Source organism: Suncus etruscus, chromosome 8, assembly GCF_024139225.1.
Source record: "Suncus etruscus isolate mSunEtr1 chromosome 8, mSunEtr1.pri.cur, whole genome shotgun sequence".
In the NCBI taxonomy this organism is placed as follows: Eukaryota; Metazoa; Chordata; class Mammalia; order Eulipotyphla; family Soricidae; genus Suncus; species Suncus etruscus.
In genome coordinates, this window is record NC_064855.1 from 110,621,238 (window position 1) to 110,638,580 (window position 17,343).

The 17,343-nt window shown below is 41.6% G+C and overlaps 1 protein-coding gene across 1 annotated transcript in view; it reads right to left on the reverse strand.

Annotated features, from left to right (window-relative positions):
* Window positions 1–12,402: 12,402 nt before the first annotated feature.
* Window positions 12,403–17,343, reverse strand: part of ABCC4 (ATP binding cassette subfamily C member 4) — a 216,663-nt gene continuing 211,722 nt past the window's right edge. The window contains exon 31 of the mRNA XM_049778722.1: window positions 12,403–12,661. Coding sequence (XP_049634679.1) covers window positions 12,554–12,661 — 108 coding nt within the window. The 3' untranslated portion in view covers window positions 12,403–12,553. The remainder of the gene's footprint in view (window positions 12,662–17,343) is intronic.

A 17,343-nucleotide genomic window follows, 5' to 3' on the forward strand; every position in this document is an offset into this window, starting at 1 on the left:
CACCCTAACAGCCCTTCACCTTTGGAAGTGGAGCCACTTGAGAAAGACTTAAAAGTCCAAGAGCCACTGACTCAAGTTCTTGAGTTATCGTTTCAGATTCCTTGTTGTCGGCATTTCTACCGCCCTCACACATGTAAATCAGACAATGCAGCACTATTACCTGATGGGGAAACACTACGTTTCTCAGGAAAATTTGCCTAATCATTTCTCTTTACCCGGAACTGATGCTTGGTGCCTCCCCAAGCATGTGGCAGCAAATCAACACCCATTTTGCCACTTAGCAACCAAAATTCTAGGAACAATGAGATCTATTTGCTGCAAAGTCCATCAACTTTGCTGTCCACATCACTCACAAAGGAGGGTGTGTTTATCGTGGCCAACTGGGGTTTTCTTCTAGAGGTTTTTGCTGGAATCTACATAGAAATCAGATTTCAAAGTTGATAGAAATGAAGGTTTAGCTGTCCAAGAAAAGGGCCATTCAAAACAATTATTTTTCAACACAACCTATTTCTATAAAGTGTGAAAAGTATGGTAGTTATTGCCAAGAAGGGAATGGAGCAGAATGGATAAAAATTAATAGAAGGACATTGGGATTAATGGTTGGTGTGGTGAGACCTATATATATATCATATATAGAGAGAGAAGTGTTAAGCTGTACCTTTCAAATTCAAGCTGTACTGTAAACTAATTATAAATCTATCAAAAGGGAGGAGGAAATTGGTTTTCACCATTGTCCCCTTACTAAATTCAATATTTACATAGCAATGGATTTTAATAGGGAAACATTGGGAATCTTTCACATTGGCTAGAGAGCTAAAAGAATAGAAACATCGTAAAGAGTTTGTACACTATGATAACTACTTCCCTTCTGAAGAAAGCACATAACTTGGGGCCAGGGTTGTGGCTCAGTGGTAGAACATGTTTTGCATGTTAAGGCCCCTGGGTATAATCCCAGGCAGCAAACAAAACAAAACAAAACCAAAAAAAAAAAGAACCATCTGACTCATGAGCTAATGGGAACATTTGATGTGAAGATATTGAGGCTGGAGTTTCTGGTGTGCAGAGATAAGACAATATTCCAAACTAAAGTATACGCTCATTGGTTCATCCTAACTTAAAGAGGCCCTTTGGATATGTCCATTTTTCAGAATCTTAGAATTGAGCCAAATTCTTTTGGCTTGGAAATATTCAGAGAACCTTTAATGAAAACTAAAGTGGACACAAAACAAATCAGTGTAGAAAAAATTGATAGCTTTTATTTAATTTCAAATGGTAAACAAATGAACATTTTAGGGAGAATTCTTCTCACTTCATATAATAAGAGGAAGGTTTCCTGTCCCATCATTATCTTTGAAGATATTATTGATTCCTTAGTTTTTAATTTGCATTAGAATATCAAATTTGGGCCAGAGGAGATAGCATAGGTGGTAGAGCCTTTGCCTTTCAAACACTCGGTCCAGCATCCCATATGGTCCCCATGCCTGCCAGGAGTAACCACTTGAGTTGCCACAGGGTGTGACCTAAAAAACCAAAAAAAAAAAAAAGAATATTAAATTTAAATTGTTCAGAATTTTGCTTATTTCTATTTTGATTTTGGGATAGATTAATAGAAGGAGAGCCTTTAGTTTAGTAAATAAATTCTTAATGCAATCACCATGAGATACAGTTGTATAAAGTTGTTCATGATGGAGTTTCAGTCATAAAATATCTAACACTCTTCACGGGGTGCACATTTCTTGCCACCAATGTCCTCAGTTACCCTCCTGTCCTCCCCACTACCATCTCCCCTGCCCTGCTTTGTGGCAGATCATTTTCTCTCTTCTCTCTCTCTCTCTCTCTCTCTATCTCTTCTCTTCTCTCTATCTCCTCTCTCTCTCTCTCTTCTCTCACGTCTCTCTCTCTCTCTCTCAGACATTTATAAGCAAAAGACAAACATTCTAGAGACCCAGACATTTGTTACCAGTGGATAATTTGGGAATGCCTGTGCAATACACACTTCTACTCTATGTTTGAAATGCCTTTAGTTCCCTGCCATTCTGACCAATAGGGAGTATTATCTTTTTTACAGCCTGTGAATAGAAAGAACATAATAGCCCTCATTACTCTCAGAGTACTTACTATAAAATAAAACAAGGAATAAAAAGCCATGACACATTTAAGAACAATCTGCAAGTTTCAGGCAGAACTTCAAAATAACAAGAAATGTTAACTTCTATTTTAAAGTTGTTTCCAATGACCAGGTCAGCTTTCTGAAAATGTCTCTCTTAAAGTGTCCATATTGTTTTTCCAAAATAGTAGCACCCAATGCACATTTCCATAAATTAGGTCTTTAAATAACAGAAAGGAATTTATTTTTCTCATCAAGAAAATGCAGAATAAACTCATTTGGCTCAATTCCAGACAGAAATTATATGTAAGAATGCTTTCAGGATGCAAGGAACATACTTTGGAACATAGAGCTGAGGTGGTACATAGTACTTTGGTTGACCAACATTATATTTGAGAAAAAACAGTTGTGTAGGACACCTCCATGTAAATTCTTTGAAACTACCCTCTGGCCACTTCTGCCAACTTTCTGACCACATGAGTCACATAGGAAATGTGCCTGGAACTGGATGCAATTTACAAGTAGCAGGTAACTGACCTTTATACTTGAGTATAGTGTGATTTTTTTTTTTTTTTTTTAGTTTTTGGGTCACAATTGACAATGCTCAGGCTCAGAAATCAGGAATTATCCTTGGTGGTGCTTGGGGGGACCACAGGTGCATTGGGAATCAAACTGAGATGGAGGTGTGCAAAGCAAGTGCCCTACATACTGTGTTATCACTCTGGTCCCTGAAATATGATTTTAATAAATTACCATAATCTTCATCTCCCAAAATACCATGACAACTTCAAAAAATATATGTAAAATTAATTATGTGTAGTTAGTTATATGTAAAAATCATGTAAAAAAGTGGGATGGCCTTAATGCCAAGAAATCTCTAATCAAAAGGCTATATTTTCTTGGATGAACCTTCCATACCTTATCAGTATCTATGCCAAGATTAAGAGAAGTCCTTTCTAAAATTCAGCACACTTCTTCCTTGAATTTGCCCAAAACTGACTCTTTTTTAAAGTGTGTACTAAATCTCCAACAAAATATTCGTTTGCTTTTCTGTATGTCTTCTCCTTAAACTCTTCTGCAATAAAGGCAAGGACTTGGACACAAGTAGATGCTAGGACTATTTCTTTTCCATGCAAAAAGCATAACCTTATGCCAATTTGAGGATCAAAGATTGCCCAACCCTGGCTGGGAATAATTCCCAAGCTGTGTCTATCAATTGGAGCTCAGGTCCAGCTTGACGGATGCTTTCATGAGGCTGGGAGGACCTTGGTATTTTCACTGGCCAGGAGTCCATGCAGACTTCACTGGTCCTGATGTTCCCAGTAAGTTTTCACTGGTATCAGAGTCGGCTGTCTGGGAGGAGGAGGACCTCCATGTCTCTTTGTAGCTGTTATGTACAGGGCCTCCATTGTCACAATATGTAAGTCCCCACAGAGAATATTTATTTAATTATGACACAAGAGTTTGTTGGGACAGTCCTGAAAATTTTGGTCCATAGGTTATTTTGGCACTTAGCATTATTATTGTTGTTGCTTGGTTTGGGGGTTCTTAGTAGTCAATGCTAGGGATTCCTCCTAACTCTGAATTCAGGAAATTACTTCTATTGGTGCTTGCTGGCAAGACCATATGATATACCAGGAATTAAAATCAGATTGGTTACATGCCAGGAAAATATCCTACCGTAGCTGTACTAGTCACTCTGGTCTTAGACACTGGGCATTATTATATCTTAATGAAGTCACATATCTTCCCATGTGGAAGATAAATTTGGATTAATTAAAAGACACCTGACTTCACATAAGCTCTGTTGAAGACATGTTTTAGTCTGGTGGTTTGCCTCAAACTACCCTCTACAGGATGTACCAGTCTAGAAGGTGCTGTGAAAGGCTTGCTTATAGGATGAAAATTTGATGACTTTTGCATGTCAAGTTGCCTCTTCACTTAGGGAGGGTGTCTTGTTTTTAACGTTGATTGAGTTGTGGTAATGTGGTTCTTTTTATTTGCAATAAAATTTAAATGTAGCAAAAATTGCAATAATAATACAATTTGGGGCCCTGCCTGTGTATTTTTCATGTGGGAGAAGACTGTAAGGGAGGGGACACTGTTTTTCCAATCCAGGATCAGAGAGATAATAAAAATTATTATATGTTACATAACACACTCATAGATATGTTTTACATTTTTATTAAGCTATCTTTGTTGCAGATACCAATCAGCCCTTCACCCCAAAATAGTATTAATATGTAATTCCTAGAAAGGACATTTTCTAGTGTATTTCCTAGAAAGGACATTTTTCTTAGAAAGGGGCATTTTCGAAGTCAGAAATTTAATGACTGATGCAACTCTATTTCCTGCTCTATAATTTACACTCAATTGTGACCAATTATTTTAGACCAGTTCTTTTGTATGTATAATGTGGGACACACCAGCTCTTTTCAGGGGCTTACTCCTGGCTCTGAACTCAGGGATCATTCCTGCCAGGACTGTTGGGGAATTTTTGAGGTGCTGGGAATTGTAACCCAGGTTGGACTCATTCATACAAGGCATTGTATGTGCTTTACCTGGTGGTGCTCTGTCCAGCCCATAAAATCTGATATTTTTTGCTTGGTTTGGGGAACCATTCTATTATGCTCAGGTTTTATTACTAACTCTGCCCTCAGAAATTACATCTAACAGTGCTCAGGGAACATATGGGATGTTGGTGATCAAACTCTGGTGGCTGCATGCAAGGCCAAGGGACCACTGCCTGTTATACTATTGCTCTGGCCCTCTACAAGTCCTAGTCTTAATGCAGTATCTTTGGGAGAAACAGGACTCAGGATCATACAATGCATTTATTGTCACATCTTTTTTAGTTTTCACTTTAATCTGAAAGTCTTCTTCCATATTAAATCATCATTGATAACTTTAAAAGTATCGGATCAGTTTGGTAGAATGTCCCCATATCCAGGTTTGGCTATTGAATTTAACTTGATCTAGTGTTTAAAAAAAACTTTTTTTAGGGCTGGAGAGAGAAGTATAGGGATAAAGGCAACTTGCCTTGCATGAGTAAGACACTGCTTTTATTTATTATGTTTGTTTATTTATTTATTTATTGCCAAACCCAGCAGGCTCGGAGGGACCATATAGGATGTCAGGGATTGATCCTGGGTCCTCCTGTGTTGGCCACATGCAAGGGCAAATGCCCTACTGTTGTGCTCTCTCCCCGTTCCCTATTTATTTATTTTTAGCCTTATTTTATTTAGTTTTTACAAAATTGTTGATGATTGAGTTACAGTCATAGCGATGTCTAACACCCATCTCTTCACCAGTGCATCATTTTCCACCACCAGGAAGGACCTGACTAAATTTCTTGCACTGCACAAATTGCTTGAGTACCACTAGAAATGACCCAAGGAGCACAAACTAGTAGTAGGCCCTGAGCATGGATGGTTGTGGTCCAATCCCTTCGTAATGCTTAATTTAAATTTTTATTGATTTATTATTGGGATTACAAAACTATATACATTTCAAAACAGAGGGTCTCACCCTGGTGTTGTGCCTCACTGTACCTTAAATAAATAAATAAAAATGCGTTTTACTCCTTTGGGGGAAGGGCAGGAGATATTATAAAAGTGTCATGTCATTGAATCAAAACGTATCAGGAATGATATTTTCAATTTTCCCTTTCTCTTCACTTCCTCAACATTCACTATATTCACTTAAAATATGTTGGATTTTGTCTAAATTATTTATAAGAGTAATGCCTGCAACTTGGTACTGTCAGCCCTACATTTGTAAGAACTTTTTCTCGGGCCCGGAGAGATAGCACAGCTGCGTTTGCCTGGCAAGCAGCCGATCCAGGACCAAAGGTGGTTGGTTCGAATCCTGGTGTCCCATATGGTCTCCCGTGCCTGCCAGGAGCTATATCTGAGCAGACAGCCAGGAGTAACCCCTGAGCAACGCTGGGTGTGGCCCAAACAAACAAACAAACAAACAAACAAAAAACAAACAAAAAGAACTTTTTCTCCTATCCACCCACCCATGGTCCATCCTTCCACCTATTTATTCACCCACCCACTTATCTTATCCACCCAGTCACCTACCTACCATCTAATATGCTCACCGTGGGCCTGAATTTCTCAAAGCTTGTGACGATAAAATGGGAAATTCCAAAAGCTTCAGTCCTCTGTTAACTGTTTCTTTTTTCCAACATGCCTAACATGGTATAAACGCTGTGAGATGGACTCATGTTTAATTTTTGCCTAAATTGTCTGCAAAATTTAAAAGAGGTTTTTTTCACAAAATGTCCTCCCAAAGTAAATATGATTAACTTCTGGATGGAGCACTGCTTGGAACTGTCCAACACTTGATCGTTGAGATGGATAATTCTGAGTTGGCACCTGGGAAAAACATGGCCGCCAAGAGAAAAATGGCAGTTAGAACCATGCCATGGAGGCTAACATGCAACATTCTTAGTGTATCGCAGTCTTGATCTTGGTTCTTCTTGAAAAAAGTCAGATAATCTCAATGTTGATCCCTGAGGCAAGTTAGTTGAGCTGTAAGTGTTTGGAGTTCTTAAAGAGCAGGTCTGTTATTTTTTTTTTTTTTTTTTTTTTCAAGTCACCTTTTAGCTTTAAATTCAGATAAACACACATTTCTCTCAGCTTTTTAAGATTCACTACTATTTCAGGTTTTTTTTTTTTTGTTTGTTTGTTTTTGTTTGTTTTGGAAAGTAAGTGACTTTTGTTTTCCTTTTTGTTTGCTGTGATTACAAAGCAAAAAAAAGTCTGTTAATCCATTCTTTTGTTTTTCAAGGAGAAAGCAACCATTTACATATCAAATCTTGAATGTCCTAAAATGCTTTTAAAGAGGTTTGATGTGTGCCGAGTACTTCTCCTGACACCTAGGTTGAAGTTGATTCTAAGAAAACAGTGGATGTAGACACACACACGATGTGCTTTTTATAAACTTTTTTAGACTCAATGGGGGAAAAAATCCGTGAAAAAAGAGAATCGAGGTCGGCAGGTGATGGTGTAAGCTGTAAGGCGTCTTCCTTGTACGCACAATCCTAGGACGGACTGCGGGTTCAATCCCCTGGGAATCCCCATATAGTCCCTCCAAGCCAGAAACGATTTCTCAGTACATAGCCAGTGTAAACCCTTGAGTCGTCACCCGCGTGTGGCCAAAAAACCAAAACCAAAACCAAAAAACAAACGAAAAGAAATCGAAAAAACAATTTGGAGATGGGTCAGTTTGGCCATTCCATTGGTGATTAGGGCTTACTCTTGGCACTGAGCTCAGGGATCAGTCACTTCTGGCACTGCTTAGGGGACCATAAAGTGCTGGGATTAGGCCAGTGCCCCCACTTTATTCAATCATTCATTATAGGGGTCACCTCCAACAGTGCTGGAGCAGGGGAAACCATGTGAAACCTAGGCTCAAACTAGGGCATTGTGTTCTACCTTATGACCTATGTCTTAGTCTAAATAGGACTTTATTTTGGGGAGACCTCCCAAGTGGTACTCAGGAGGCCTAGGGGCCCTTTCCAGCACCTGTAGCTCAATGCTCTCTCTCTCTCTCTCTCTCTCTCTCTCTCTCTCTCTCTCTCTCACTCTCTCTCTTTTATTCTCCCCTCTCTCTACGAGCCCTAATTTAATTTTTAATGAAATTACAAAATACTACTATAGTGCCAGTCTTTAGGAAACCAATCTGGCCTAAATTCTATTTTAATTTTGGGGGTCATATCTTGGGTTGGGTTGTTCTCTTGGCTCTGTGCTCAGGGATCACGGTCCTGGTGGTGAGTCAAGGATTGATCCTGGGGTCAGACACGTGCAAGGATAGCACTGACTGTATTATCTCTCGAGCCACCAATCTGGCCTAACTTCAAATGAACACGATCATGATTAAATGGTGTTGCTTAAACATAACAACCTGGGGGCTGGCACTGGTTGTGAGGCTGACCACATGGGGCAGAATTAGATCTAGGGAACAGAGCACTTTCGAACTGTTGGGGATCAAGGACCTATCTAATGGCAGCATTCTTCTTTCCAACCCCAGGTCACTGAGGCCTCTGTGCCTCACCAGACAAGTTCAGCACTCACATTGATCTTTAGTCCTTTCAACAAGGCCCCGTCTCTTCTGCCCTCTGCCCCTTAAAAAAGCAGCTCAATTTCTTAAAGAAATTTTTTAATTTTCTAATTTAAAATTTTCTAATTTCCTAATTAGAAACAGCCCATGATCTATCCACAAACTATATTACTGTAGTGCTGTTCTTCAATCTCTGCTGTAGTGTCCTAAGAAAAAGGACAGTGTCTACCTCTTTCTAAGATTTTGGGGCCACACCTGGTACTACTCAGGAATGATCCCTGATACTACTTGGGGGACTATATGTGATGCTAAGACTTGAATTCAGGTCAGCTGCCTGAGAGGCAAGTGCCCTTTTTTGAAAAATTTTTTATGCAATTGGATTTTAATGAAAGTCAAAGGAAGAGTTTTCATGAACAAACGTATAGAGACTAATGTTGGGAAGCTGAGTTAAACCAAGTTGGAAGAATGTGAATCAAATATACTGTTAACATATATATTAGCAGAGATATTTATTACTAACTCCAATAAAATTTTTATTTTTATTTTTTAATATATTTATTTAGCACCATGATTACAAACATGTTTGTAGTTGGGTTTCAGTCATAAAAAGAACAAAACCTTCCTACCAAAAATGTCTCCCAACTCCATCCTCCCCCATCCCCTGTATTAGAAACAGGCATTCTACTTCTCTCACTCAATACCATTGTCATGATAGTTGTTAGTGTAGTTATTTCTCTAACTGCACTCACCACTCTTTGTGGTAAGCTTCATATCATGGGCTGGTCCTTCTTGTCATCAAGTCATCACCTCTATTGTCTCTGGGTATTATTATTATAATAATGCCCTTATTTTTCTTAAGTCCCACAGATGAATGAGACTATTCTGTGTTTATCTGTCTCCCTCTGACTTATTTCACTCAGCACAATAGTTTCCATGTCCATCCATGCATAGGAAAATTTTATGACTTCATCTCTCCTGACAGGCTGTATAGTATTTCATTGTGTATATGTACCAGTTTCTTTAGCCATTCATCTGTTGAAGGGCATCTTGGTTGTTACCAGATTCTGGCTGTTATTAATAGTGCTGCAATGAATGCAGGTGTGCAGAAGGCATTTTTGTATTGTTTTTGTGTTCCTAGGGTCTATCCCTAGGAGTGGTAGAGCTGGATCATAGTTCAATGTCCAGTTTTTTGAGGAATCTCCATATTGTTTTCTATAAAGGTCGAACTAGACGGCATCCCCACCAGCAGTGAATGAGAGTTCCTTTCTCCCCACATCCCTGCCAGTACTTATTGTTCTTATTCTTTGTAATGTGTGCCAGGCAAGTGCCTTAACCCCTATCCTAGCTCTCAGGCCTTCTACCTGCATTTTGTGTGTTTGAAGCCTAGTACACATTCAACTTTACCAACTCCCCACTAGGTAGCAGAAATAACACCCAATCCCAGAGACCTACCTCCCTAGGCCATTCCCACGCCCCCACTACTCCAAGCATGCTAAAGAATTCCCCCTTTTCCCCCAAGCTTCCACCCCTTTCTCCCTGTTACATGTTCTGAGGCTGGGCACTGTGGTGATAATGCGTTTTCACTTGGTATAAATGAAATACTACACAGCTTTTTCCAACAGTCTTCCTTTGCAAACGGGACTCACTTGTGTTGGAGAGCCTACTGTTACACTGATTCATTCACTGTTCATTCTCCTTCTGAGAACCATTGGTGAGGCAAACACCTGGGCTCTCCCAGTGTGGAGGGCTATCAGGCACACAGCCTTAAACACAGTATAGGTGATGGGTTGGTCACAGGGTGTGTTGCTTGTGCCAATGCTGTTCAGCTGTTTTGCAAAGTTATGCTCTTCAATTAACATTAAACACACATGCACTCTTGGCTCACACACACACACACCAGGGACTGGAAGTTAGGGTATATGCCTTATCATCTGTCTGACCTGGTTCAGGGTTCCTGCGTAGTCACATAGTTCCCCAAACATCACTGAGTGTGTGCCGGCAGAGGTCCTAGCACAGCAGGGAGTTTGAGTAGCACAGTAGTCTTAAGTTCTTGCACTTAACTGCCAGCTAGTTTAGCTGAGAGATCACCAGGTGGGGCCCCCTAGAGGTCCTGAACCCTTCCCCTCTCTGATAAAGAAATTTCAATTTTATATATATTTTATATAGCTAGTTATATAATTTATATATAGGGTATATGTTCAATCATTTAAAGTTTAACCATTCTAGGGGCTAGAGTACAGGAGGTAATGCAGTTGCCTTGCATGAGACCGAACCAGGTTCTATTCCCAAGCATTCCACAAAGCTCTCAGCACCACCAGGAGTGATTCCTGAGTGCAGAGCTAGGAATAACCCCTAAGCATTGCAAAGTGTGGTCCCCAAACCAAACAAACAAGGGTTAGACATTCCAATGACATTGAGGGACAGGACACTGGTGTTGAGGGCAGTCTGCTGATAACTCAGGAGAGCACCTTCCCAGTGGCTGGATCTGGATACTGTGTATAGTTAAGCATTCCCGTGAATCTCTTGTCCATTCTGCTCTTTGAACTTTGCTTTTCTTACTAACTTTAGGAGTTTCCTTATTCTGTGTGGTACCAGTGTTCAAACTTCATCACTCCCCTTTAGGCTTAAGGAGTTTCTACCATCAGAGTTTGGGGGAGAGATGGGAAGAAAGGAGGATTCTGTCTTTCTAACTAGTTTCTGGTGAGGTTATGGAGCAGTGTTCATGGGTGTTTGAAATAGAGTAGCAATACATTTTTCTTGTTAGCATTAGGACAAAGTTATCTTTCAAAAACCAAATGCCCCAATGATCTAATACATGTTTTAGCCTGGGTTTTGGCTTCAACGCTGTTTCCAAGGACTGTGTGACAGACAGACAGACAGACAGGCCTCTCTCTGGAACCAAGGGATCTTGCAGACTCTGTTCCACAGAAGCCAGGAGAGTGGTGGAGAAGGAAAGATCATTTTTGATCTCAGGAAAAACTCACTGGCTTTCCACAACCAGGGGAGCAATTAGAAATGATTAGAAATGCCTCACAGAACAGAAAGGTCTCAGTATGAGAGACAAAACTTTTTATTTCACCTGAATCAATTGAATTGTGTTTAATAAAAAAAAAGTCTATGGTGCTCTTCAAACAGAAATAAAATAGAAAGGTGTTTATTGAACGGCCTTTAACCATACGCATTTCAAATATCCCCACAGTCTGAACAAACCTCATAATTACCACTGCTGTCATTTTCCACTCCTAAAATACTAACCATCACTTCTCTGCATTAAACACGAACCCTATTACTATGTAGTGCAGTCATCCAGCTCCTGCAGTGTGTGTTTACACGCAAGCACATACGTGTGCACACACACTTTTTAAGGCCTGATTCCGTAAAACCTCCATTTCTCTCCGCCGAAGAGTCCAAATCCACCAAAAGAGGGCAAACGGTCTATGCAATTTGAGGATGATCTATGCCTTCTTCTGAGAGATCTTGCGAAAGTTTCCTTATAACTGGGTCAGTCAGAACTTGAGTAGCTTCAACTCAACATACTCAAGTCACCATTACTGAGAAAAACTCGAGAACCAGAGCACAAATCCTGTGGTGCTGGCCACAGCAAGGAGCTTGGGTTTGTGGTCTCACCCGTCAAAATGGCTCTTAGAGCAGCAAGAACCTCATTGGGGGGCTCCTGAAGGTAGACATGATGGGATTGTTCTTGTCTAGTGCCAAAGATGGAGCTCAGGGCCTCACACGTGCAGGGCCTATTGATCGATTGCAAAGCTCCCTCCCTGTGTCTCCTCTCCTCACACACTACGTTGGTGGCTTTTGGTAGAGGTGGGTATGAGGAAGTCGCAGATCCTCCTAGTTACATTTAAAAAAGTGGTGAGACAAATGGCAACGTCACACAATCTTCAAGTAAAAGAATCCCTGATATAACTGGACAGTAACATGCAATTTGGGGGAGGGGTACAATAAAATATTATTTTAAAAAAAATCAGCAAAGACTTTTGCTTTATACCCTACAAAAGGAACTTTGGCTCTCAAGCCTCATAAGGCACAAAACGTGGTAGACAGCTTGGATTGGTGTCCTGCACCTCTGATTCGGATAAAGGAAAAAAAAAAAAAAATATATATATATATACATATATATATGTATATATATGTATATATATATGAGTTAAATAAAAATAAATCATTTTGTGAATAGTGTCAAATTAGTGGACAAGGTTGGAGGAAAAATAATATCCCAATAAACTATGATCTCATCCATGTAGGTGCATTGGTCGGTAGACTAAAAACAGAAAAACAAAAAATAAACAAAAAACCACAGCTGACACAGTGCAAAAATGATTGGAGAAATGCCTTTGGAGTAGAGCTGGCATCCTGGAAAGATTACAGAGCAGTCTCGAAAATAGTTAAGGCCGAGGGGTGTCCGTTGGAAGCATTCATAAGCATGTGGCCATTGTGCATGATATCCGGGTAATTCTTTCGGAAATAGACCTGCAAAATAAATAAATAAATAGATAAATAAATAAATAAATAAATAAATAAATAAACCTCCAAACACCAGGTGTGCAAAAAAGGGGCATGTTTACAAGTTTGAGAGGTCTCTTCCCCTTGGGAGCCATAGTTGAGTATATAGCAGGGAGGGCATTTGCCTAGCATGTGACATATCAGTGCTTTTTAACCCCCAGCACTCCAAATCTGCCAGCAGTGATCCCTGAGCATACTCAGAAGTAAACCTGAATTATATGGGAACTAAATTTCCAGTTTTTTGAGAAATCTCTATCATGACAATGGTAGTAAGTGAGAAATAGAATGCCTGTCTTGAATGCAGGCAGGGGAAGTGGGAAGGAGGGAGATGGGGGGGGGGCACTGGTGGTGGGAAGGTTGCACTGGTGAAGGGAGGGTGTTCTTTATTATAACTGAAACCCAACTGCAAACATGTTTGTAACCATGGTGCTTAAATATATTATTAAAAAATAAAGAAGCCTGAGAACTACCAGGTGTGGACCCCCCAAATAAAGTTCTCCATGCCAAAGCAATATGCTTCGATGTTGGCTTCTGGATAGGAAGCAAATCCTACCACGGGGCAAGGCACAATTTAAAACAAAACCAGAGATAGAAAATGGGGGGATGGGGTTTATTTCTTCTCTGCAGGCAGGTACCCCCTTAGGCCCTTGTAGCCGGGCAAGGCTTCATGTCCGGCAACCTGCAGGTCCCTTATTATTATTTTTTTTATCCTCCTGATCCTTGCTATGTTTTTTATCACTGTCTGAAATTGATAAGCAAAATCCTTTATTTTTTTAATTTTTTTATTTTACAGGCTCCAAACCTGGAGTGAAATTAGAAACAGGGTAACAAAGGCTCGGGGAGAGGCAGTGTCTGCATGAGGGTTTCTCATTTTCACACCTAAAATGAGCACAATGGGTCGTGGATGTTAATATCAGGTTGTAATCCCCATATTTTATCAACTCTGATTGACAGCCATTGAAAGGCGAGCATCTCGGCCTGAAACTGGCCCGCGTTTAATTTGTGCGGGTGCCGCCGATCCGAGGCCCATAGAAATGCGATCGGCGGATAGCAGGCCACAATGCTACAGGAGAGCAAAGGCCTCACAATAACTCTACCAAGCAACTTCTCTCAAATGCAAGATCAGACGAAATAATGGGCCGGTTCTTTGCCCGGCCTTTGAGTGCCTGTATTCTGCCAATTTCGAGCTGAACTAGCAAGAGATACAGGGCCTCTGATAAATGTATAATCAGAACATAAAGGAAATGAAATGCTGTCAAGTCTCTCTGTTCCCCAATCACCCGTTTTTAGGAGCTCTATCGTATCTCGGTTCCTTGACAGATGCGTCTAACAAAATGAAAATAATGTTGAGACTTTGAGCTCTTATCTCAAAATGTGTTTGGGGGAGAAAGGACTTCAAATGGAATATTTTTTTTTTCTTTCCACCCAAGAAGAATGTGAAAAGTTCTGTCGGCATCTTTAGAGCTGAAAATGCTCCATCTGTCTGGGGTTGTCACGCGTCACATGCAGGACCCTCTGGGATGACTTGGGATCTGCTTTATGCCACCAGGGCCCCCTGATACAGTTGTGGGTGCTGTCAACATCAAAGCGAGCTCAGGACGGGATGGACTTCGCCTGTGAGACAGTCAAGCAGACTTTCTTTCCCTCTCATGGCCACCGTTTTTTGGCCCTCCAGAAAAGCATCAGTCTCGGGAAAATGATACCTGGTTAAATGTGGCTTAAGAAGGAAGAATTCTCAGGGGCTGGAGCAATAGCACAGCAGTAGGGCGTTTGCCTTGCACATGGCCCGGTTCAAATTCCAGCATCCCATATGGTCCCCCGAGCCTGCTAGGAGAGACTTCTGAGCAGAGCCAGGAATAACTCCTGAGTGCTGCTGGGTATGACCCAAAAACAAAAAACAGAAAACAAAAAACAAAAAGAAGGAAGAATTCTCCATCGATGTTGTCAGCCCAATGATAAAGCTGGAAAGGCTATTTCCACTTCATACAAGTGCTTAGAAACAAGGCGCTTCATTGGTCCATGGCTGGACTGCAGACTTAGCTTGTAAAAGACCCAGGCTTGATCCCCAGCACCTCATGGCTCCCCACATACAGAGCTGAGAGAGCTCCTGAGCACTGCTAGGTGTGGGCCCCAGACTAAATTCACACACTGATCTTTGAGGATTCCTTTCCTATCAGCACTTTCCCCCACTGTTTTGTTACTGTATTTTGTGTAGTTTAATATTTATATACTGGGGCTATTTTTTGTTTGTTTGTTTGTTTTTTGGGCCACACCCGGCGGTGCTCAGGGGTTACTCCTGGCTGTCTGCTCAGAAATAGCTCCTGGCAGGCACAGGGGACCATGTGGGACACCGGGATTCGAACCAACCACCTTTGGTCCTGGATCGGCTGCTTGCAAGACAAATGCCGCAGTGCTATCTCTCCGGGCCCGGGGTGGTGGAGTGGTGTATTTTTTTTTTGATGAAAGCAAAAGCAGTCTAAAGGGCAAATGAAAATGCAAGCATTTCCTACCCCTCAAAAGAAACATGTTCCTGACCCCATAACCTCCTCGATGAAAAATATTTTTTAATTGAATTACCATTGAGATTCAGTTACAAGGGTGTTCACGATTGAGTTTCAGCATACAATGTCCAACACCTTTCACCAGTGTACATTTCCTGCCACCAATATCCCTAGACTCCCCGCTCTGCCCCCCACCCCAAACCCCAGTCTGCCTCTATGGCAAACATTTTCTCTCTCCCATCTATCTTTTTCTTTTTAGGCACTGTGGTTTGCATATACTGCTACTAAAGGGGTATCATACATATCACTTTCCCTTCTTTCAGCTCCCAGTTCTTATCCAGAGTGATCGGTTCCATCTCTCCGCTCTTTGAGTCAAGCTTCCTATGAAGGACTGGCCCTCTTGTCTCTCTTCTCTATTGTTTCTGGGTATTATTACCATACAATCTTTTTCCTTTTTTAATGTCCCGTCTAATTTGTGATAAACAACTTTTATTTTTAGTTTTTGGTTTGGGGAAAACATCTGGTATTACTCAAGAACTATTTAAGCTCTGCTTAGGGATCATTCCTGGAGGTACTTGGGGGACACCCGGGAGAGGCAGGCCCACACCCACTTTCTTCTGAGACTCACTGTGATCTGGGGGTGAGGGGAACCACTGGCCTGGCTGTCCGCCTCATCTGAGAAATGAGACAGGGACTTACCTCATAGGCGCTAATTAATGGCTACACTCTGTAGGCAGCAACATGCTGAGCTAAGTGTGGGGTGTCATCGGGAAGGCTGGAGAAGCGGCCCCTCTGTCCACAGAAAGCAGGAGCAACCACCCGGGGCCCACAACGTTGAAAACAAAACATTGGGGCGGGGTAGAGGAGGGAAGGGATAGCCTTTGTGATGCTTTTGATATTTTTTTCTTCTCCTTTTCTTTTCTTTTCTTTTCTTTTTTTCTTTTTTTTCTTTTCATTTCATTTCTTTTCTTCTCCCCTTCCCTTCTCCCTTCTTCTCCCCATCCCTCCCCTCCCCTCTCCTCTCTTTTCCCTTCTCCCCTTCTTTTTGGGTCAAATCCAGTGATGTTCAGGGCTTACTCCTGATTGCACTCAGGAATCACCCCTGGTGGTGCTCAGGGAGCCTATGGGATGCCGGCGGTCAAACTCAGCTTAGTCTTGTGCATGGCATGTGCCCTATCCTCTGCACTGTCACTTAGGTTTTTTGCTCTTTTTCTACAGAACCCCAGAGTCATAGCTGTGATGACGTGAAATCAGTGAGGATGGGAACCCATGTTGCAGAGCAGGGTTTAGGTAAAGAGAAAATTCTGGAGCTGGGTGACCTGGCAGAGTGACTCTGTTTGTCTAAGAATGACAAGGATACTGTCTGTGGCAGAGATGGAGCAAAGAGCCTAGGGATCCAGGTTTTGGAAAGTGCTGTGTAAGAGCAGGTGGCCTTTCCTCTAACAAAAGCTCCAAGTCTTAGCAGAACTACAACTCTCAGGGGTCAACAAAGTTGACACAGGGAGTCAGATCTTTCCATTTACTTAATTTAAAGGGGTCACACCCAGAAAAATTCAAGACCCCATGCAGTGCTGGGATGGAACATGCAGACCCAGAACCCCCTTGATCTGTTTTGGAATCAGATCTTGACACAACATAATCACAACCACAGGCATGGAAGATGGTCACTGATTGCCCTCAGGCTGTGTTCAATGGCCAAGGTCATGGCTACAGGTGAGTCCTGGCCCAGGAAACATCAGGGGCCTCAGTCTCCTTACCCCAGATCAGGGGCAAGGACTTAGGAAAGCATAGCAATGTGACAGCCTGCTGTGCTTTTGAGGTCACAGAATAAGTGGGTGGTGCCTCTTCTTTCCCTTCTCAGAAGTCACCCTAGGCCACCAGAATCTTGGGATCAAATAAGACCAATCTTGGATGAAGTCCATAGTCCTTGGAAATCCCAAAAAGCAAAAACATCCCAAGGGGTTGCCATGTGCAACTAGACCCCAGGAGGAGACTGTGTTCAGAATGGGGGTTTCAGCAATGGTGGTGAGTACTGGTCAAACACATTGGGGAGGGGTTTGTGAGGTGCCCTTTGAGCAAACACACGGTGCCACATTCTTTCTTTGAAGACACAGATACTCAAGTACACAACAGCTGCCCATGTGGGGA